The following is a 23,974-nucleotide window of genomic DNA, read 5'->3' on the forward strand; positions in this document are numbered from 1 at the left end:
CTTCATAGAGCTTTGCATTGAAGGCAAGAGTGTTAGCAATAAGTGATGGCCCATCAAGAGTTAGCCACGCAGTATTTTGGAACCTCTAAGTCAGACCAAATCTAAATACTGTCACAGGATATTGTCTTTAAAGATCAACGTCATTCTGTTGGTATTTTTTCAGTCTTTCAGTCACTTAAAGATAAATCTTGGTTTTGACTGCATCTGTCAGCAACATACTGACACTACAAAACAATGTCAATGCAGAAGCTGGAGGGAAGCCTTGATTTATTCAAATTGATTAAATCTTATTCAGAGTTAAAGCACACAGTAAAGAATAAATGCAAAGATCAATTTTGAATAAAACCTGGCACCCCAGGAGAGTTAAAAAGTCAAATTTTTAAAGTCAAAAGCTTGTTAAGTGCTGATCTGAAGAGCAGACAACGTTCTCTCCTCAACAATCCACTTTCCCTAAAACTTCCTTGCAGGAAAAGCTTGGTGATGCAACTTGCAGGGGCACAGTGACCTTCAGACATCAGTTGAAATAAAAAAAAAAAGGAGAAAAGTGCTTTTAAATAAGCACATCTCACTCTGGACACCTCATCTGGGAGCTGATGGAAAGCACTTTCTCTGCATTGATAAGACAGCTGCAGAGTTCCACAGACACTTCCAAAACAGGTATAAAGTACAGTTTCCTGAATAATGCACTCAAACAGCTTAAACAGAGACCTACAAGGGACCAATAAATAAAATCAACTCTAAGAGTCTTCAGCAAAAGTCAGGGATTTAATAATATTTCTTAGTGTCAATCACTAGAAAATATTCTTTTTCATCTAGTGGGACTAGGAGTTTTAACACCATTTCTTCTATTCTGCTGGAGATTTGGAGTGATTTCCAAATCTTCTGTGTGCTCAGGGCATCATGACTGTGATACTGTTTTCTTCCAGGTGGGGATATATGGAAATACAAGCATTCAGAAACCATTCTTTCCTGTTACCCTCTGCTTCAAAAAGTGGATTAACACACTTCAAGTTTTAAATTCGGCAGAAGACAGTCTTTAGATGAAATAAACAACTGACTAGTGACATCTTTGAGGGAAAAAAAAAAAAGCAAGTGCATACCACTGCCAGATCTCACCAGGCCAAGCTGATGTCTGGTCCATGAAGAATCCAAGGTTTTTAATCCCTAAACTGCAAATTCTTACCATCTTTCACCAGGCAAAAAAGACTCTGGTTCAGCTCACAAAACTCAAACCCAGAGGATTTTACCCATACATCCTTTAGCAATGATTTCACCTTTCCCTGAAGCAGTAAGTCAAACCTGAATTAATTACATGTGCAAAGAAATATGATAACACCTTTTAACAAGGTTTTAATGGACGTGCACCTGTTCCATAATAATGTCTGAACTGAGCTTAATAATTTATGATCAAGAAACATTTTCAGGGAAAAAAAAATACAATGGCCAAGATAGTCAGCTATGCCAGTAAGCTCCCACAGCATCAATAATAAGGCACACTGGACAGCATCATATTCAGAAACAGCCAAAAGAAGAATTTCCAAATTTAAACAAGGACTTTATTAAAAGAGACAGTTGGTGGGGAATTGTTCTGGGTAATTACACTAATACAATTCAGTATTATGGGTACAGGAGGAAAGCAGACCTGTCTCTGTTAACACAGTAGGACAGCAAACCTAAATACACATCTGTTGGGTTTTAAAAATTGCTGTAATTGAAAGAATTAATACTGATGTGTCTATAAAAGGCAACACTGGAAAAAGAGACTTACAGTTACACAATACAATCAGATCTGCTGGGTGAAGAAAATCAACGTACCTTCTGCAAGAAGGTTGAATAAAAATATATGAGGCCTTCAGCATAACCAGAGATGCCAGAAAGAATGTCAGGGGGAGAATAAGTGACTGCAAAAAAACCCTTCAGTATGATGGGATCAAAGACAACAGAGGAAGGCAGAAACTGAACTGAGCAAACACCTCCACTTTCAGGTCTTTCCTGATGCAACATCAAAGCAACTGAACACTTCTTCTCCACATACAACAATTTCAAGAGTTTTTAATCTCAATGAACTCTAAAAGGAATTGTGCTAATGAAGTTAGATCTGATTTTCTTCCTGCTTTTCCTGACTAAAACTGAGACAAAAAGTGCTAGAAGGGTGATAACCTAGAAGACACAATGTAGATTAAAATAGTACTAGAAAATATGAAAATCTACATCAGCCAGTGAATTGATATGAATTTTTATCCAATACTGCAAATGTAAATCACCCTGTTTAGAGACTTACATTAATTTTACCCAGAAAATTCAATGGTCTCACTGTTCATATATTTGACAGAGGATTTTTAAAAACAGGATCTTAAAGGAAGCAGGCTGCTCTTCAGACTGTATATGGATCTACAAAGCTTTTGTAACACCCCAGATGTCTTTTGGAGGAAAACCTGGAGTTGCAGGTTTGGCTGTGAACCTGGGCTACCAGACACACTCACTGTTAACATTTCCATAGGTGCTTCCTATTTTTCCCCACATTTATTAAGTTAGTGCTCTTTTCCACTAAATCTTTGAAACCAGCTTTTGCTGATTTGCTTGGAAAATGTTTCTGCAAGCTTCTGACACAAGATTTTTAAGAAAGGGGGAAAAAAGTTACTTGCTTACACCACTGACATAGTTTCTTGAGGTGAAATCAAAATCAGGTTATAATAAGAGAATCCCCTCACCCATAAATGTGGCAGGTACAAGAGGCTTCCTGGAGCCAGAACATGCCATATCCCGCTCCAGCTGTCACTTGCAAACACCAGATCCCAGTTTTGTAGTCTCTCACTCCAACCAGATGTAAAATTCTGTCTTTCAGAAGATGATGGGGTTAAGCTAAGAGAAGCAACCCTGAACCTTCCTGAGAACAGGAAGGGAAGGCATAAATTTCAGAAGTACAGTGGGAAAACATGCCATCAAGATTTTCAATGTCTGTACAATGTAACCTCAGACACTACTCATATTTTCCAGAAAAGGACACAGAATCTTCCACTTTCAAACCTTGTTTTTACTTGCATTTCTCTGTAGTGCGCCCAGAACTGCCTTTATCCCACATCGGTTGCAAAATAAAGTCTTCTGACACTTTATCAAGAACTTACTGACTTTCATTCCCTGGAGAGTTCACAAACACTGCTGCTCAGCCTTCCTCCTGCACTACACCTTGATAAGAAACCGTGTATTTTCATTGCAAAACCTGCCTTGAAGTTTGAGAGCATAAAAGAACAATCTGCTTCCACTGAAATCACATCTTCTTGTTGGCTTTCCCTAAACTGAAGCCAAGAGGCCACAGGTATCAAAGGGTTTTCTTCACTCAGGGTGAGAAGTTGTGCTGCAGCTGCACACAGAAAGGCTGAAGGGACTGGCTGAAATGAGGGCGTTTCCCCCTAATTTCACAAGTGGAAACAGATGGAGTCAGACGTCATGAGGCCACAAGGTTTGACCACACCAGGCAGAAATTGAACAATGCAGGCTCAGGATGTAATTCTCAAACACTTTTATAATCTTAACCCAGCATAAACAATAGCAAGGTGCCAGGAAATTAAAGGACCACCTGTGTGCACGTACACAAATGGATGAAATTTCCTGTGGCAGCTTAAGTCAAACTACACTTTCCCTTCCCTAAGGATATCTTTATTTTCCTTCCTTGTCTTCAGCCACAAGTCCCACCCTTCTGTCATAATTCTGGCAGTTCACTATTCATGTGGCAATGTGAATCAAGTTGATAAAAAAGTGAAAAACTAACATGCCAAAATAAAAAAGCGGGACATTTCAGAGGGCAAAAGGGAGAAGTTCAAGAATTGAATCATTCCTGTTACCAGATTAGAGCCAAGACAAAATAAAGAATGCATGGCTAAGGATGTGGAAGGGTGGGGACCTTTCCCCAGCATGGTGGCAAAATTGACCAAACTGTAACGTGAGGCCACGAGAAAACTTTAATTATGGATACCAGAACCTCTTACAATTTACACTCTGATTTGAAGCTACCAGGAGCATCTGTATTATTCTGGAGACGTGTGAGTATTGGCCCTCACATAATGCAGTTGTAAGGTTTTGGGGGCTTGTTTAAAAGGAAGAAAGTAAGATCATTTCTCCCACATATCAAGCCTAGGAAGTCATGATTACAACAAAACACAGTGGGCTTAACCCCAGCATTCCTTTCTACTTTTCTGACAGTAATAAAAGCAGTAGTTACTTTTCACACTGTGGATTCAGTAAGGCCTGGAACACACTTTTCATTGTGATAGATGATGGGAGCATTATTGCCTTCTGGAAGCTCCAGAAAGACAAGGAAAAATTATGGAAGTATTGGGTTCAATACAGCTTTACTGCATCAGAGCACAAGAGTGGGTATCTGCGGAAATAGGCAATAAAGAAACAAAGAAACTAAGTAACAGGACACCAGGTTAGCTTTAATTAACATAGTTTCTCGTCTAGAAAAAGCCCCTAAAGTATCCTGTGAGAAAGCGGGAGGTGTGTCACAGGAAGTGGAAGGCAGGAATGCAATTCCCATCAAGCCTCATTCCTGCCAGAAAGGCATGTGCTCCTTTCCCAGGCACACGGCTCTCCCTTCTCAACACCATCCCCTACACTCAACTTATCCCTCAAAGGCAGAAAAATACTTTTTTTTTTTTTTTTTTTGCTATGTTTTTCAACAGTTTCATGAGCTGGTGGTGAACTCTGACCAACAGAACAAGAGGATGCCACTGCGCTGGGAATGATGAAAGAAAATCTCCACCTTTTGTGGATGAAAAATATTAAGCTGCCTAGACTGAAAGGGCACCTTAGCTGTGCACGCTAAACACCCTTTTTAGAATTCTGATCCTCCTTGTCCATTCGGAGCTGCCTGGAATGGCACAAGCCCGACAGCTGGACCCATTTAACAACAGCTCGGTGCCACCACGAGATGTTTGCCTGTTTCTCAGGGAGTCAGCACGCTCCTGAGGCCAGAAGAAATGTAATACACAAAAAAATAAACACACAAAAAAACCCCAAACCACAGAAGAACCAAAAAGAAAAAAAAAAATTTAAAAAACCCCAAAAACCCACAAACCTCACCTTGCTGACCTGGAAAATTGAAAGGCCCCACTGTGGCTGGTTGTCTCAACCCTGGCAAACAGGAATGAGCTCGCTTTGGCAGTCAGCTACTCTTCGGACGCCCATAGCCCTGCACATACCTTTAAATTACAAACAACACAGACCTCCCGGCTACAATAGCAGACCGAGCTTTAACGCCAGTCCGAGGGGAGAGCCCCAATGCCGCCTTCAGCCTCCCCCTCCCTACCCTTTATTATGTGTTCAGGTTTAAACATCCAACTGTGTGGGCTGCCGTAGGACAAGAGGAGGTCAGCAGTACCTCTTAAAAAAAAAAAAAAGAAAAAAAAAGATGGAACAAAACAAAGAAGCCTCGACAAACACCGCAGGAGGAACCGGTGGGAAGGAGCCAAGGCGAGGAAGGGGCCCGGACGGGCACAGCGTGCGGGGAGCTCGGGCCCCGCGGGCCGCTCTGCCGTGCGGCACCCAAGGGCCGGGCCGGGCCGGGCCGGGCCGGGGGCTCCGCGGGCCGGGGGCACCCCCGCGCTCCCCGGGGCCGGGGCCGGCACTGACCTGGTGCCGCTTCCAGCTCTTCCCGGCTCCGGGCGGCGCCTCCCGCGGCCCCGCCACCCGCGTCACCGCCGCGCGCGCCTCCGCCGTCACCGCGCCGCCCGCGCCTGCGCCGCGCCTCCCGGGGGGATGAGCGACAGGGAAGTCAGCCAATCGCCTGCTCGTGCCGTACTTCGCCTTCCCGCCCTCACAGGGATTAACCAATCGGAAGTGAGAAGCGCGCTAGCCGCCAGGGCAGGCAGCCAATAGGCTGAGAGAAGAGGCAAGAACACGAGCCGCGATTGGCGGGCGCCCCGGCGGCCGGGCGTTGTTGCTAGGCTGGGTGAAGATGGCGGCTCTGGACAGGGTCAAGGTGCTGGTGCTGGGCGACTCCGGTGAGTCCGTCTGTCCCTGGCCGTGTGTCCTGAAGCCGCTCCTGGGGATCCGCCCCTCGCCTCCCACCCCGCTACCCGCTGAGGGGCCGGGACCGCCCGCGTTCCCCCAGTGCTGCTCCCGGCCTGGCCACCTGTAACCCTGGCACCGCCCCCAGGAGCTGTTCTCTCTCTGTGTGCACTTGCAGGTGTCGGGAAATCGTCGCTCGTTCACCTCCTGTGCCACAACCAGGTGCTGGGAAACCCGTCCTGGACAGTGGGCTGCTCCGTGGATGTGCGAGTAGGTGACACACACGGGCTCTTGGTGGCCCTGAGCCTGACCTGTGAGGACAGGGCCTTGGCTTTTTATTTTAATTACTCACCGCCCCAGAAGGAGGTGTACTTTGGTCATATGTTTTACTGAGGGCTTAGTCTTCTGATGCAAGTAGCGTCAAGTGTGAGCCAAGCACTTGTGTGAGCAAGTTTTGGCTTGACAAGGTTGTCACAATGAAACGAGACATTTGTCACTCGTAGCTCTGCTCTCTGCTGCAGTGGCCACGGGTGTGTTACAGGTCACAGGGGGGCCAGGTCCTTGAGGAACAGGCAAGCTGTCAGCCAGACACAGTGGGGAAAAACAATTTCCTCCTTTAGGTTGTGGGAATGCAGGAAAGCTCTGGAGGATACTCCTGTGTTAGTAAAACAAATTAAAATTTAGGGCCTGACATGCTTCAGTGAGAAGCATGAAATTCTCAGGTGAGAATTTCCTCACCTGAGTGAGGAAATTAACAGGAGAAATTTGTTGTTGAGACCTGGACACTAGGAATGCTGAATTTGTAAACCACAAAGACATGTTACAGAAAGCAGAGCTGAAGAAGAAGCTAATGAAGACAATTAATAAGACTCTCCCTATGTGGGAAAAAGATAATAAAAAGGCTGAAAATGTGGGCTAGTTGGCATGAGAAGTGAGAAATCAATAACCAATAGAAGATGGAAGACTAATTAATGAAGAGAACTTGTAAGCCAGTGAGCACTAATTCCTTTGTTTGCCAATAGTGTATAAATAGTTGTAAGTTTTGGTGACTGATGCACACGTTTGGTGAAGTGCTACTCAGGTACCTCAGTGCTGAATGAATTAGTGTTGATTTTCTAACCTAACTGGGTTAGGAGAGTTTATTTCCTGGGTTTTCGTGACAGTTGTGACCATGGGGTTGCCTCTCCTCCTGAGAAGCGGGAGGAGAACTTGCTGCAGGAGCTGCTGTGGGAAGAATGAGGATGTTCATCCAGCAGTTCTTTGGCCCAGCCCACAGCCCTCATGGGACATTGATAAATGCTTTTTTTTTTCTACATCATTCTGCTGCATTTTCCTTGAAATGCATTGCCCTAAGTTAGGGATGTATTTCCAAAATCTGAGGAGAGGAACTTGGCAGTCCTGGTTGATTGTGGAGCAAAACTGCTGAGCAGCTCTGGGGACAGAAATTGTTGATTAATGTGGTTGAGATGTCAGAATTTGAGTAGGAAAAAGATGTGGTCAGTTGGAATCCAGGTCTGTCACTTGTGTTACTATTCTTGCAGTGCTGCCACGTGAGTTTTGACAACTATAAGAAGTCAAGACCTTAGTTTTTTTCTGTTTGCTTTAGCAAAATGCTGTGTCTGAGCACATGATGAGGTGTTGGGTTGGTTAATACTGAGATGCAAAGGATGCTCCCTGTTTACTCAGCAGGCTCCACCTCACATGAGATGGTGATCTCCATCTCTGTGCTGTCCAGTGGCTGCTGCTTGGCTCATTCCATCTCTCTTCCACTTGAGAGGTTTGAAGTAGCATCAGCATGAGAATTTCCACATTTCTATCCAAGTGCAATAATCCCTCCAGCTGCAAGTGTACATGTCACATGGATTAGCTCTGTGCTGTGGTGCTGTGGTTATGTATGATGTGAATTTTCCATCAGATCCATGACTACAAAGAAGGGACTCCAGAAGAGAAGACCTATTACATTGAGCTATGGGATGTTGGAGGCTCCGTGGGCAGTGCCAGCAGTGTGAAAAGCACACGAGCAGTGTTCTACAATTTGCTGAATGGTGAGTTTGCTGGGTGTAAATATGGTTTTACTGCTGTCTCTGTTAGGAACTGTCCTTTGGTTCTGGGGCAGAGTTCCAGGCAGCCTGGCCACGGGCTACATTGTTCTCCTTTCTGATTTATCAGGAAAAAAACCTGATACCATTCACAGGCAGAATTTTATGGATTCAGTTATGAATGGTAGCTATTTCAGGCAAACCTGTGCAAATGAGCTCTATCAGCCTTTCCCTTCAGTCTTGTGCAGCTGGCACAGCAGGAGCCTTTGGAGGTGCAGTGCTTGCCTTCACCTTTCCAGGTCTGATACACTGCACAAATATGATTTTTATCTTTTTAAGATTTTTTTTGGGATTAATACTTTCTTGTCTGTTCTGCTGTAAACCCTACAGCAGATAAATGATTATTTCATTTTTATGAACTTTGATAGTTACATCCTACCCTGGCAAATTTGAACTGTCTCCCATAAAGTTGCCATATGCTGGTAACCATCTTGCCTCTGCTCATTTAGCTTACCAACTTATTTTTAAGAGTTGAATCTTGCAACTTGCTGCATATGTAGAACGTAGTATTTTGTGCCTTCTGTTGAGATACTGTCTTAAAGGCCTAGTAGTTCATCTGTGTCTCTAACAAGAGCAAATAAGAGATTATAAACATAACAGTGCAGTATTTCAGTTGTTACTTTTTGTCATCCCAGGATAGTTCATTAAAAATAGATGTATATCAGACTAACAACTGCTTCTGAAAATCTGTCTCAACTGCTTGATTCTCTTTGCTTATTCCCACTCATTTCAAGGCCTTTCAATAACGTGTTAAACCACACAATAAACATTTTTGGTCTGTGATTAGCTAGTTATTTCTTCCTCTATTCTCAGAGAGAATACTGTGTTAGGTGTCTCTTGATTATACTGTTAACCAGATTTCTGTATATAAGACTTGAATAGAGTTGTACCCTCAAACCAAGCTTCTTTTGCACATGAAAAAAAAAAAAAAAGATTTCTTTTTAATACCAAAGCTACAGTGCCAAGGAGTGTCAGACTTGGAAATACCTTAGAACAGCCCATTAGGAAATGAAATCTTGGACTCATGCATCTGAATTATAATTGATGACATTAAAACACAGTTATTTATCTCCACTGCCCAAAAGATACTAATTAGACAGCTTGCATATGAAGAGTGTTGACTTTGGTAGTTAACCTTGGGCCTTGTTTCTTTCATTAGATTAATTTCTCCATTAGAGCTTGTCTCACAAATTGCCTCTGCTTGACCTGATTTAAGAAGAGAAGATGAATGCATTCCTTCTGCCTGACTGCTTGTGCTTTCTGGGCTTGCTGTGGTCTGGAAACCAGGCAGTGTTTGGTTGTGGCAGCAGCTGTTGGCAGGGCTGGGTACAGTTTGGTTTTGGATTATCCACAGATCTTCTTCTTTGCTGACTCTCCACCTGGTGTGGGGACTGTGACAGCTGAGGACAGTGACTGGGCACTAAAGCTTTGGCTTCAGACCTTGTTGTGGGAGGAGCATTTCCTCGAGCAGTCATTGGTCCTGCCTGCTGTTTTTGGACGTTGACAGTCTCTTTCTGCTGGTGCAACTAACTGTGCAGGTTTTAGGTGAAGCAGACAAGGGAACTGACCAATCAAAGCTATAACTGAGGGGGAGTGTGTGGAGGTGGAGGGTGTTTCTCACAGCTTGTGCAGCAGTGCAGGCCAAGTTCTGTTGTATCAGGCATTTTCTCTCTACACTGGAGGTGGACATGCAGCAGAGTTGCCTTTTTATACTGTTACTGAGAAAAATGCTTTGAAATAGGGCTATAACTGGGATGTGCTGGGAACTCTTGTGGGAGAGGCTGTGCACAGTCATGTGGGGTAGTGGAAAATGTAGAAAAGTGGTTTGTTCATAGTATGTACAGTGGGTGGCACCTCTGGGAGTTAAGGTGAAAGACTAAATTAGTAAGTTTTTTCCACCTGTAGGCTGTGAAATGTTTTGAGAATGAATCCTGATGCAGATAAGGGGTATCATTCCATTTTGTCCTTGAATTGATGGTATTTTGAAGTCTGGAGGAAGTGGGAGCATTCCACATATTGCAGAAGGTGTGAATAAATAGAAGAAATTTGCTAGCAGGAGCTGGAAATTGAGTTAGGAACTGTGGTTATCAGAAGTGGGTGTCTGTTAATAGCACAGCTAGGAAGCCTGACTCTGTCTCAGAATTTACATTTTGAAGGCTCATGGTAATGAAAAATGCTAGAAACCTAATCTTAAGTACAATAAGTCTTATTAATTCTGCCAGCCATTTAGTGGACTGTGACATTTTATCAGTGTCTGTTTCCCCTTTGGATACCTCCCCAAGTATATAGCATTAATTCTTGAAAATGCAGGAAAACAGTAGTTCTCTCTGAACTCTTTTGAAACAAAGAAAAAGCCTTTAGACTTTATAGATGGTGTGACAAAAATAATTATGTTTACCAGAGAAATGCTAAATTTTCTGCTGCAGTAATATAGGATTTCAGTATCATGAGATGAAGACAGAATCAGTGAATGCCTGTGAGCCTTTTGCAGATTAAACCCTGAGGTGGCTGTTTGTTTCCTGCTTTCATGTGATTTTTCTCTCAGCTCTTAGCCAATTCTTGATAAGCAGCTTTAAAAAACCTGTTGCATCCTGATATATTCAGCCTTACTTATTCAGTGTAACCAAACTGGTTGTGCATCCCTTACGTAATTCTCAGATATCTGGGAACCTGCAGGTGTCATTTTGGTAAGATAAGGAGGAGAATGTGTATCTTTAAATGGCATCTTGCTGTCTTGTCTTTCACTCTAGGGATAATTTTAGTGCATGACTTGACCAACAAGAAATCATCCCAGAATTTGTATCGCTGGTCTTTGGAAGCACTCAACAGAGATGTCGCTCCAACAGGAGTTCTCGTGACAAATGGGTGAGTGAAAAACAAACATGCAGAGCTCAGACACAATAATTTCAGGCAGTTGTAGAAGCCTTTGTTCATCTCTGAGGCTACTTGGTCTCCACAGGAAAGTAGATGTGGTTAGACTTGGAAGGAAGAAAGAAATGGGGAATATCAAAGAAGGTTGATTGTTGATTGTTCTTTTTCTTTTATACTGCCAATCAGGCAATTCTGACAGCAGATTCCCAAACTAGGTGGCTGAGACATTGTCTTAAGGGAAAAGATGTTTCCTGCATCCTTTATTTGTCTGAGGCCTCTATGAGTGTGGGTCCAGTCCCTGTTACCTCCAGATGTCTCTGTCTGTACTGAGAGATGCCATTGTACAGGGATGAAGTGTCTGGGTAAAGTGACATTCCCTCTGTGCACCAAGACTGAAGAAGTTCATCTCACACATTTTTGGTTTGGGTGATGGGGGAATTATTTTAAGAGTGTGGCTAAAAGAACTTAGAAAACTCTGCTTAAGCAGCATGTTCATAATTAGTTCTCCAACACCTTGTCAAGAATTTCCTTCTGTACCTCTGTGCTCCTGTCATCCATCTAAGTCAAGGTTTTAAAATCTTTGCTAAACCTCACACATGAGCAGGAAGGCAATAACAAGAGTAGCTTTTTGTGGGAAGAATATCAATTGTTTATTTGTCTCTTCTGGTACACAGGTGTTTCTGTAGAAACTTGGGAGATGGGAAAGAGGATTTGCATTGTATAAACTGCAAAATTCTCCAGTGTCTCCACAGACAGCTTCTTCACAACTGTTTTAATTTTCGAAAGTTTAACTTCTGTCAAGGACAGATGTTCAGCCACTAGCAATTCCTTGCTCAAGTTGTTGCTTTTGGTTGTAAAATTACTCGCTAGAAAGCTTGGTTTAGGTACAAATGACAGACAAGTGATTATCCTAGCAAAAGAGAATGATTGAAACTTGGATTCCTATGTAGAGACTTAGATGCAGAAGCCCTTCCTTAATTTAAAGATACTGCACATTTTAACTTCGATAAATGGACCCTCAATAAATAAATTACTGGTTTTTGAGGGGCACAGGGAAGGTGTTGTTGTACTTGTGCCCATTTACATGACCACTGCCATTCATTCAGGATTGTATTTGTTTCCCTCATCAGTGACTATGACCATGAACAGTTTGGTGATAACCAGATTCCACTGCTGGTAATAGGAACTAAACTGGATCAGATCCCAGAAACTAAGAGGAATGAAGTTTTGACCAGAACAGCATTCTTGGCTGAGGATTTCAATGCTGAAGAGATAAATTTGGTTAGTATCCTTGTCATCACTGTTGTTTTTCTTTTATATGGGAGTGAGTCCAATTTTTAGTAAGTAAAGATGTTGTAACTAAAATTTGGCTTTTGGAGATTTTTCTGGTAGTGCCAGTCATTCACATTTTGGTTGGCTGTGCCCCTTGCTTGATTAAACAGATATCTTTGTTTCACTGTAGGGAGATGTAAGGGTTATTAGGTAAGGTCCCTTAATACTAGAATTGTTGGCTGGGAGTTTAATTTTCTTTTTCTAATTCATAGCTCTGACGTAGACTGTCTTTGAATGGAACATGAAGATGACTTTATGTAGATCTATGGATATAAAAATGTACATAAAATATACATGTGCTGTGTTAATGCTTGTATACACACTTCCAATCTCAGGTGTAGCCTGCACAAATCACTGCCTGACTGTATAGCTGGTGGTGGAAGAAAGATGTGGAGCATTTGGGGGGTTGGGGGGTTACTTGGAGTTCTGCAGTTGATTCACAGAACAGCTGGTCTGAAATCAGCAGATCCATTGTTTTCCCTCAGTGATGGCGTGTCAGGGGAAAGGGTATGTTCATTTCCTTGTGTTTGGCTTCCTTGCACTAATTTCCTTGTGCTTGGTTTGTTGTTGTCTTTTGGATGTGGTAGGACTGCACCAATCCTCGTTACCTGGCTGCAGGTTCATCCAATGCTGTCAAACTAAGCAGGTTTTTTGATAAGGTAAGTCAATGAAATGATGTTTTATTATCCTGTGCATCAAATGCTGTCTGACATTTGAGCATGAACAACAGTTTAAGCTGCTCCTTTCACATGCCACTCTCTGAGTTGGTTCAAGCCAGGTGTGAGGAGGCCAAAGATTGATCTGCTTTTGGAACCCTACAGGAGATAGCTGATCTGCTTAAAGATTTAGTTCCTGACCTGCATAGAGCAGTGAAAATGAGCTCACAAATGTGCAAAGACACTCTGCTTATGCTTTTCAAGTTGTCTGGCAGGCCAGAGAGGTTGCAACATTCTGAGGTAGTAGTGTGGGGAGATACTAGACTGGTTAGCTCTGTTGATCCTAGTTAAAGAATTAAGAAATTATTAAGAATATTATTCTGGCTTCCTGAAAAAGAGACCATTAAGGTCCACTCTGCAAATGAGAGAAGGAATGTTCTGTTTTAACCATCCCCTGAGCAAAGATAGAGTAGTGGAGTTACTGTGCAGCAGTAGGAACCACTATCCCTAAGGGAATGGGAGTCACTGACTCTGAAGGAGGAGACTCACAAATCATCACCTCCATTACCCAGGGGGGGCTAACTAAATTGTGTTGAAGTTGATGATAATTAGACAGCTTAGACAGCTTGTCTAAGAATGGCTATAGGTGACAACTGCTGTGTGTGCTAAAGCATTGCACTAAAGCAGTGGGCCTGGAGCAGAGATGTGGGGTCAGACCTTGTCCCAGTCAGCCAGGAGTTTCAGTGCTTATGTGTGAAGTGTTGGTTGCAATCTGAGGTTATGCCTGTGCTGTGCAAGCTAAGATCATTCTCTGTTCTTCCCAGGTCATAGAGAAGAGATACTTCTTAAGAGATGGCAATCAGGTTTGTCACTTTTCTCCTCTTTTTTTTTTCATTTCTCCCTGTGTAATGTGAACTGCTGACACAGTCCTCTTTAAAACACAAGCTTCATGCAACCTAAATGACAATCTATGCTGGTAATTGAATTCTTGGATATGTGGGAACACAGCTGTTAAGGCTAGACAGAAGAATGGCTGACTTCTGTCAGCTGAAGTATTTGTCTGTAAAGTGATTGGCAGTGAAATACTTAAGTATGCTAACATAGTAGAAGTTGGAAGAATAAGGTAAAATGGGCAAATATGATTTCTTTCAACTCTGTCAGCTTCAGGCTGCTTGGTTGCAGATTTAGGCCATAGATGCTCTCCTGAAGGTCAATGAAAAGGCTTTTTTTTTTGCACAGCTGGAACTAGATTTTATGTTTAATACAGGTAGTTTCCAGAGACTTAGTGGAGCCACAAGGAAAATGACAGTATGATATCAGCTTGTAATTCATTCCTAAAGGACTGAATTAACTTTTCAGCCAGCTGGGGAAATACCAGTAAAATTACTTCTGGTTTGGGCAGGCCACTTCAGCTTTTGTGCCGCCTGTCTCCCCATGTGCAGTTTACCTGCAGGGAGTAGTGAAGTTGCATTTACCGTATGTAAAGGTGTTGCAAATTACCACGAAAAGCATCTCTGAAATACAGTCACACCTGTACATTGTTAGAGGTAGCTGTGCTGAAAGCCCCTTGGGGAGAGCAGGGGAAAATAGTCACAGATTACAAAATGCTTCCTTTCTTTGTGTGCTTTTGTAGTGCCTTTTAAAAATAAATTTCTTTTGCCTCTTTCAGTTCTGCAGGATGCCTTTCTTTCTTCCCCTCTCCCCCTCTCCTCCCCACATTCTAGTGAAAGGAATTTTCCCTTTCATGGGAATAATATCTTAATGCAGAAACCTGCTTGTGTGCTGGTTGTCTTTGATGCACGATGTAAGATTTTTATTTTTATTATTTGATTCTATTTAGTGGCTAGCCAGAGATTAACTATACATTCCTTCTGGTTGTGTGCCAAAGATAGCAGCCTGCTGATGACTATCTACTTCCCTGACAGGAGCTCACAATCTTAAAACAAATCTTAAATAACAAACAGTCATGTTTAAAGAGGCAAAATCCAATCTGGAAATGGAGATTTCAATACAATCTCTTAATATTATCCATTGAAGTTGTCTACTTAATGGAACTCTTACCACTGTGTTTGTGGGTTTTCTACAATAGGTCACTATGATCATTGTGCTTTGAGGTATTTCTGTTACAAACTTCTTCAGGATGAAAAGAATGATGAGTTTCAAACTGTTCATAGCTCCAACTTCTATCACATTGGTGATAAATAAATAATTGTTACTCTTAATTTGTGACTTAGGTGTAAAAAATGCTAAAGCAGATAACTTTTTACCTATGGTGTTCAAGTACTTCTTAGTTATAATGATTGCATTTTTCCTCTTTAAATTCCCAAAGCGGTTTTCATGAGGTGAACCTTTGTACAAAATCTGCCTGATTTTATCCTTAGAGATGATTGCTTTTCAGAGATGAATAAACCAGTACCTTAGTGAATACCTTGCATATCTGTTTAAATTTTGTCCCTGAAAACCTCAAGTAAATTTAATCTGTGGAGTTTTTAGTGGACTTCTATTTTGAGAAAGCTCTCCAGCTCTCTGCTTACCAGTGAAGTGTGTAACCAGAACAATCTGCTGTGAATTGTAGCTTGTTTTCATCCCATACCATCCATATATACTCATGTTCTTCTGGCATGATTTGTAGGGCTTGGTTGATTCTCTCCATTTTAATAGACTGTATTTCCTATGAAAGTGTGGAATTGTTTTGGGAGGGTGCATCTACTGAGGCTGCTGTTTCTGCTTGTGTGTAGTGAGTAAGGTAAAAGTTACTCTGGTCAGTAATCAAATAGTTTTATGATGCCAATAGGGCAGATATGCAGTATTAGAAAGCAGCACTTTCTTTTGGGGATGCATTGGATTGAAAATCTGGCTGAAATACTGTCAAAGCCAGAGAAGCTTCTGACGGTTTTAAGTCAATTTTCTTTGTAAACATCCATTGTCACTGTGAAAGCAGTGTCTGCAGATGGGCTGCAAAGGCAGGAGTGCTAATCCTTTGTATTGCTGCAGCCATTTCTATCCCAGTGGTTTTCTTTAAGCTTTCAGCCATTGATAAAATTGTACTTTCAACTGCCAGTGAAGTGCTGCTGCCCAGGTTTGAAGGCATAAAGCCTCAACAGCTCTTTGATAGGACTTGGTTTATATTGTTTTATAATTTTAAAAATGAATGGAGGAGAAATTTTTGTATGCACTTGAATCTGGGGGGAAATACAGGCTTTGAAATCTGTCATTAACTGCATTAGGATTGAGGCTTTCAATTACCCTTGCCAAAAAGTCCTAAGGAGCCCCACAGAACAGCTGAGCCTTAGTGAAGTTGTGCAGTGTTTAATTAGTGGTGCTCCTCTAGCAGTCAGCTGGAGCACCGTGGCCCTGATTCTGGAGATGGCCTGGAAGATGTTGCAGTTGGCTTGGTAACAGTGTGGGCTAGAGGGAGCTCCTGCTGATTCTGACATGACAACTTGTCTTCCCTGCCTCTAGATTCCTGGCTTCTCTGAAAGGAAGAGGTTTGGAGGAGGAACACTGAAGAACCTTCATTATGACTGAGCCCTGAAGAAGTGGAAGATGACTTCTCTCTGTCCTAATGACATTCCCATTCCAACTGGGTGCTCAAAGACATTAATGCTTCTGTCAAGTGGATAAAATGATATTACAGCTGGCTAGCCTGCTGAAGCTTCTGTTGTTGGAAAAGACTTGGGAAAGGTTTTCCAAAAACCTGATCTGGAACCTAGAGTATTTCTTAGGATTGCAGACCATCTGGATCTATGGGAACTTCAGGGGAAAGTGTGCAATAAGTTGAATGCCTCTCACACTCCTGTGGGAAACTTCGTCCTACACAGCACATATATGTGACATCCTTGTCTCCATTTGGAAAAGTTATGGACAGTCTTTGCAATGTTTTGCATTCATTTTACCTCTAAAGGAAAGATAACACTGAGTGGGCCTCTCATGTACAGTAAAGTGACCAAAACAAGTGAGCAAAACGTAACGATGGGTAAGGAGTGGTCTGGAAAATAATAGAATGCCTCCATTAAATGAATGGAGTATTGTTTCACCTAGAGCACACTGTTCATCCCTGTTCAAAAGGGATAAAAGCAATAGGCAAGATATGAAAAAAGATTTGAAGCCTTAAAAAGAAAATCATCAGTAGAAAACAACTGGTGTTCATTCTGCTGCTTAAATTAAAATTGTTTATCTTGGAGAGGGCAAAGTAAATCAGGTTCTCCTGTTTATCTTTTCACAATTGATTGTGGTCTTGTTTTTTATAATAAATTAAAAGACAATTCATTGAAAACTGATGGGAAAAGTATGTTTTTATACAGTGCTTATTTTATCTGGAACAAATGTGACATGGTCCTACTGAGCCTGAGGACTTAGTGGATTCAGAAAACATGAAATGTAAGAACATCCTCTGAATTAGAATGGATAGAAATTTAGAAGGGATATAAAACTGTAAAAAATAGGAACTGAGCATGGTTAGGAGGAGAGTTCTGTGATATAGATATTTGCTTTAAATAGTTAGCACTAAGGATAAAGGAGACTTGATATGGTCTGATCTCCTGTACAGGGTCTTGTTTTCCTAAACAGCCCAAGCTTTGCACAATTTCTCACCTTGCTAGAATTCCATGGAGTGGTAACAGCCTGATTTATGGCAGTTCCTTCTTTCCACTCCTTCCTCACAGTCACCTCTAATGATTAAGCCTCTGGCAAAGGCTAACTAAGAGCTGGAGTTAGATATAAATAGAGATTAATAATAAATGGGGGTAGAAGAAAGTAAAATGCTGGTGTGAAATTGACAGGGAGCAGAGTTCTGCAGTCTCTGGATTACCTCTGCCTGCAGCTCTTTTGGCAGCTGCTTGGAAATAAATAGAAAGCTGCCTACTGCCACTAATCAGGCACAAAAGTGACAGCTGGGGGCACCAGTCAAACTTATTAAAAATACGGATGCTTTGCTTTTCCTTAGGCCATTTCAAGAAAGGTCTGGGAGCAATTGTAAACATGAGTGCAGTAAGTTTTTAGATGCTTGTGTGAAATAGGTTGTTAGTTTAGAGTTAGTTTACAACCAGAAAAAACAAGGTACCAGAATATTCATTATAAAGAACACATGTCTGAGCTGTGCAGCTCGTGACAGGACCAATGTCTGGCTCTTATCCTTTGACAATGAAAGCTGGAATTGTTTTCTCAAGGTCAGGTACAATCTTAGGGTAACCAGATCTGGGCTCCCTCAGGTTCCTAAGGAGCTGCAGAGCAGAAGAAGCAAGCTGTAGTGCTATTTCTTCCTTCACCCTGTGGCATCTTTGGAGTGGCCAAACCCCTGGCTGCAGCTCACCTGTCTGTGTGTTTTAAAGTAGGCCTCTAGCCCAGAATAAGTATCTTGTTTGTTTAGATCTTAGCAGGTAACCACAATTAGGTATATATTTTTTTTTCTTTCTTGGGACAAGGTGATGTGTAATGGAGTTGTGCATTGATGATGCAGGAAGTTCCAGCTTGTCAGAACCAGGAGTATGTGAGCCGGTGGAGCCAGTTACATTGCTTTTCTACCTTACCCATTTCAGCTGCCCAAAAATGGTTCACTTGCAAGCTTAGGGATGTGACACCAGACAACTTTTATGTGTCCACATGTTTTATGTGTTCTACCTTTCTTTTCTCTGCCCACACATACCCCTTCCATCCCCTGTGACCCTTCTGTCTGTCTTGCCTCTGTCTGCCTACACCTCATTCTCTGTTCCGCCAGCTCCCTTTCTCACAATTACTATCCCTCTTTCTTTCCCCATTTGCCCCATCTGTCTGACCCCTCTGTATCACAAGAAGTCACAAAGACTCCTCCTTGTGCCTCCTGCTCTGGTCTCTGTTTTTCCCTTTTATCCCATTTTCCTCTCTGTTTCTCTCTGCCATGCATTGTCTCTCTTGCTGTACCACTGAAATTCTTTTCCTCTGTTTTCCTTTGTCTCTAGTTTTGTCTGTCTCTTGTTTCTATTACATGCACACACATTTCACATCAAAACGTTGTTACTCAGTCCCTTTAAATTCAAGCTACTCAATGTCTCTGTTTTATCCCAGGCAGAAGTATGTGCCCAGGTGCTGTGTTCCAGAGGTGTCAGTGAAGGTGGCTCATGCAGGTACATGTGAGAAGTGTTGGACCTCCCATGCACACGCAGTAGAAATGTAGAGCTAATGAACCTTGAGCCTTCCCTGTTCCCAAGGGACTTGGCAGAGCTTTCTGGTTGATCTGTGACCTCTTTGATGATTGGGGGGATAGTCAAAATGAATATGAGTATGTCCTTAACATGGAAGATTTAGCAAGGATGCCACTGGCTTTTTAAGCACATGAAACCTATCCAGTAATGGGCTTTTGGGTGCAACCTTAATACAAATTTTCATTATTGATTATATTTGCAGAGGCAGCTGCAATATGCTCCGTTTGTCAAAAATGAGAGATGAACTGCTGTGTAGTAGCCTGCAGTCAGTATCAGTCAGCTGTGGTGAAGTCCAGGGTTTGAGTTCTCATTTCTCAGTGGATAACTAGGTGACAGTTTTCACTGATTGAAAACCTCCTTCTGCTTTTCAGCAAAGGGAGCTTAATCCTTCTTTTTTTTTTTTTTTTTTTTTTTTTTTTTTTTTTTTTTTTTTTTTTTTTTTGTTGTTGTTAGTCAGCTCCTCTTGTTAGAAGTCATGTTTCTGTCTCACTTTCCTTACGAGGATGCTGGTTACTTTGATTCCTTTGTAGGGCTGAGCAAGTGTGTGGCTTAGTGCACTAGTTTGCTTCGACAAAAAGCCATTATCATTATTGATGAATCTGTCACTGGCTGGCAAGTTACCAGGAAGTGTGCAGAGTAGAGCTTTCCTTAGGGTATGCTTTGCTACAGCACTCTGTGTTAGGTCCTCAGACACACAGGGATTTTATGAAAAAAACATCACATAGTTATCAGGTGGAAGAGGGGAAGAGAAATAAAATCCAGTTCCAATCTTTAATTTCAAGTATCAATGGCAAAGCTCTCCCACCTAGTGAGGGCCTGCGACATGTAGCCAAAAGTATTATTTTTAGTATTTATTATCCACTTGTGCTACTGTTTATTCTCACATCTGATCAGTAAGTGTGGAAAATACATTTCTTTATGGTACATGAGGACACAAAGCAGAAATTAAGAAGAGTCTCTGTGACTAAGATTGGCCATGTGAGCAGCATAAGGAATTTCCAGTTGTGCAGGCAAAGTTGCAATGAACAGCAATTCTCAGGACCTGACTTGAAAGACATGTAGCTCCCTAACTGAGAGTGATGATGTCTGAAACAGTTAATGGGGAAAAAAAGCAGATTTGTCAATGTTTAGGATTTTCCAGAGTAGCATTTGTTGGTTTGGCAAAGTCATGCTTTAGCACAGCTTTGAGGACAAATTTCCAGCATACTTGTAAGGAAGGTGGTTTAGATGTTCAGAGCTCTCTGTGGCAGCAAAGAGACTGTGAAGTCTAACTTTGGCAGTTCAGCTGCTTAGCCAACACCTGCTGCAAATACCGTTAAATACAGAAATGTGTTTTCTTTTTCCTGCTTTGGCATTGTATTGCCAAGGTACAGCTTCTTGTGCCCCTTGGCCTTACCAGGACACAGAAGTGCTGGTTCCATACCTACTGAAATTCCACAGGGAAGTTTATTCTCAGCATACCACCACAGACCTCTCTCAAAAAGATGTTGAACACAAGACAAGCTCATAAATAAAAACACATGCTCTTTCTTGACTAGATGAAAATGAAATCTGGGTTGTGTGAGCAAGCCAACTTAAAATTCAGTCATATTTTTGAATATGAAGAGCATGAAGTGAAATAGTGGGTGATTAACCCATGCACATCTATGTTCCCTTTGACCTGAAAGTTAATGTTTACACAGTGGAAATGCACTGCTGGCTTTGGGTTAAAGATTGTTTAAAGGACAAGCCTGCCCAGTAGCTCTGAAGGCTACGACTATGGTCAGAGCTTTTATCTTTCTGTCTGATACCATCTGCTCTTCCTGAAGCTTGTTCTGCTCTGCCTTACGTGTGTTTGATGGACTGTCCTACCCTTGCTGAATAAAAGGTCAGATCACAAATTCAGTGCCTGTCCAAAATTAGCACCAGAGTGGAGAAGGACAGAACAAAACAATGTGACTAAATTTTCTGCTGACTTTTAAGAGTGGTGGTTCTACCTTGCAGGCAGAAGCATCACAGTAACGTGAGCATGTGGCTTCTCCAGCTTCTGCTCATGCAGCATCTGCTTTTTGGCAACAAGGACTGTGTGCTTTCTGCTGCAGACAACTTTTATGATCTTTCCTGAACAAATAAATAATAATAATTAACCTGTCTGCCATCTCCTGCTGAACAGTCCCAGAAAAATGACAAAGACATATTTCATAAGATCCACTGTACTACAGGAAAGTACATGTTATTAAAAAGAGCCCTTTTTAATACAATGCTGTTGGCAGTGATTTAAAAAAAAAAAAGTATAAAAATTATTGCTTTATTTTGCTATATTGTGATGAAAGGTTCAAAAAAGAGATTAAATCCTCCAGGTACTAAGTAGTACACTATCAGATAAACAAAGACAGCTGCTCTAAAGAGCTCCTGGCTCATTTAGCAGTGTGTAAAGGGTTAACAAGCAAATAACAGATGCAAGTTGAGGAAGTTGGGATCACAGAGACAGGAGTGAATGAAGATATTCAGTAATACATCACAGATGCATTTTAGCTGATGAAGATAGGAGAAGAAAGATGCACACTTTTAGAAACAGGGTGCATCACTGTGAAAAGCAACAGGTTGTTGCAACAGGAGGGACACAAATGCATCAGAAAGGATCTGCCTCAGTCACCTGTGATGTCTTCTGCTCACAGGACAGAAGAGGACTTTTGGGACCAGAGAATGCCTTGCTGCAGAAAGCAGTGGTGAGCTGTGATCCAATAATAGTTCACATCATGGCCCCACTACCTGAATCAGCAGGAAACAAAATGCCTTTTAATGCATGTGCTGTGAATTCAAATATTTTTAGTCCCTTTTTTTCTATTGGGTCAAATACAAGCTGCTTCAGCTTCTCAATGAAAGGAAATCTTTTCCATTCTCCTCCTCATCCTTCACTCATCACCAGGATGTTGAACACTAGCTGCTAAATTTTCAAGCAAGCCCCTTGGTATTTTCATGCTGCCTCTCTGAAGTAGGTGAGCTCTTTGAACACCTCCTCAGATGCCTCTGAGAACAGTTCACAGGTAATAAGCTGCTGGTATGCAGGTATCATTCAGTTGTACATGCATCAGGTAGCAAATATAGTGGTATTGATGTCTTGTGCTTTTTGACATATTTCTTTTGGATCTTGTTATGTCTTTCAGCTGGAATCTCCTTGAAGTAAAGGCCAGACATGCACTGGATAATGTCATGAACCCAGAAAGGTAGCTGAGAATACTGAATACTTTTAATGCTCATTCTTCCAGGCTTAATTCATTGTGTTTATGCCCCATGTTTATGCAGTAACAATTCACCATGTTTCTATTTCATATTTACATAATAATGAATACAGTTGCTAAAATATTAATGAAGTACATCTATACTTCATGTTACATAAGATTTATAGTGAAGATTTATGGTGCAACTAACTAAAGGGGTTGTTTAGGCTAAATCACAGAATCACTAAGCCTGGAAGTGACCTTTGGAGATAGCTCTTCCAATCCCCTGCTCAAGCAGGGTCAGCTGGAGCAGGTTGCCCAGGACCATATTCAGATGGGTTTTGTATGTCTTCACTGGTGGAGAATGCACAACCTCTCTGTGCAACCTTTTCCAGTGTTTGACCCCCACTTAATACTCACATCTGTGGGCAAGAAGGGAAGTCCACAGAGCCACAGGCCTTGTCAGCCTCACCTCCATCCCTGAGAAGGGATGCTTCAAGGCAACTAATCCTGGGAAACATTTTCACACACATGAAGAACATGAAGATGATTTGGAGTGATCAGCATGGATTTATGATTTCCCTGTTGAATGGTAGGGGCTAGGACAGAAAGACAACGTGTGTTAAGATTTTTTTTTTTCTGTATTTCATATAATTTGGAGATCGATTAATTAAGTGGTGTTTCAACAAAAAAAAAAATCAACAAAATTGCCAAAATTTCAACATTATGAAATAATGTTTGGAATGGAATCAAATGAAAAAGCAAGGTTAGGCAGCCTAATCAACTTTAAAACACTACATGGCCATCAAGTGAGTAAAGTGACAACACCTTGTCCATTTTTAGGAAACAAGAACAAGCAGGAAGTAGGCCTACAGATAATTAAAAAGCAGCACCTTTTTTTTGACCTGTCCCATGAGGAGAAAACGAGAATGGAGCCTGTAAAGAGATGTGAGCAAGGTGAAATGTAGGTTCTCAAAGGGAAATGTAAGCTAAAATGTGATATTCTCTCCTGCTGTGTGTCTCAGTAAAAGGGGATCTTGGAAACCCCTGAAACTCTGCAACTGCAGTTTGCTAAACTGTAGTCAAATGTGTAATTCTTCACTGTCAGAAAATAAGTGAGGTGAACTTTTTACTCTTAAATCTTGTCTGATAGGAAAGGAGTCTCAAGGGTAGGTGACAAGTGCCAGGTACTTCATTTCTTTGGCAATGATGAATCACTGCTCAGGGTGAGCTAACATATTCACAATCTCTGCCTTGTCCTGGAGAACTCCTCTCTGCTGGAGGGATTTTTTTATGGCAAAGCTGGGAGAGGCCAGGATATGGAGAGAGCATTCCTTGTGTGCAGAAACAGAGACCTGAAGAAGACTTATAAATTGGAGATTATGAAGTCTGTGTACTTCTAGAGCCAAGGAAAAATCTCTCTCCCTCTCCCCTATCCAGAACCACTGTCCCTCCATACAGCCCATCTTCTCCCTCAGTGCAGCCAGCCTATTTTGCCAGCTCCTAAAAGTGGCAGCTCTCAGTGGCTCAAATGTGTTACTCAGAATGGTGTGAGGAGCTACCAGTTTTCAGAGAAGAAGAAGTGATTTAAGACCTGCCCCTCTTGCAGACCAAGCCCTCAGTGACTG

At 41.9% G+C, this 23,974-nt stretch overlaps 2 protein-coding genes and 1 long non-coding RNA gene across 4 annotated transcripts in view; 2 read left to right on the forward strand and 1 right to left on the reverse strand.

The window, feature by feature from the left end:
- GTF2E1 (general transcription factor IIE subunit 1) overlaps positions 1-5,742 on the reverse strand; it is a 49,312-nt gene extending 43,570 nt beyond the window's left edge. Inside the window, exon 1 of one of the 2 annotated variants that reach the window (XM_083883282.1) lies at positions 5,632-5,742. The gene's annotated coding sequence lies outside the window, so the exon portion shown is untranslated. Of the gene's footprint in view, positions 1-5,082 lie in introns of both variants that reach the window. The other variant, XM_083883283.1, reaches the window with a different exon arrangement.
- Positions 5,743-5,876: 134 nt separating this feature from the next.
- On the forward strand, positions 5,877-17,243 carry RABL3 (RAB, member of RAS oncogene family like 3). The gene is made up of 8 exons (XM_083883302.1): positions 5,877-6,002; positions 6,188-6,279; positions 7,925-8,054; positions 10,859-10,973; positions 12,110-12,260; positions 12,899-12,970; positions 13,792-13,830; positions 16,430-17,243. The coding sequence occupies exons 1-8, from the start codon at positions 5,957-5,959 to the stop codon at positions 16,493-16,495; spliced, it is 711 nt and encodes a 236-aa protein (XP_083739428.1). The 5' UTR covers positions 5,877-5,956; the 3' UTR covers positions 16,496-17,243.
- A 3,659-nt stretch (positions 17,244-20,902) lies between these two features.
- Positions 20,903-22,348, forward strand: LOC310906153. Its single transcript, XR_014589362.1, has 3 exons — positions 20,903-21,013; positions 21,804-21,854; positions 22,293-22,348. It is a non-coding gene; the product is annotated as an uncharacterized lncRNA (long non-coding RNA).
- The last annotated feature ends 1,626 nt before the right edge of the window (positions 22,349-23,974 follow it).

Source organism: Zosterops lateralis, assembly GCF_965231275.1.
Source record: "Zosterops lateralis genome assembly, chromosome: 2".
NCBI classification, from domain to species: Eukaryota; Metazoa; Chordata; class Aves; order Passeriformes; family Zosteropidae; genus Zosterops; species Zosterops lateralis.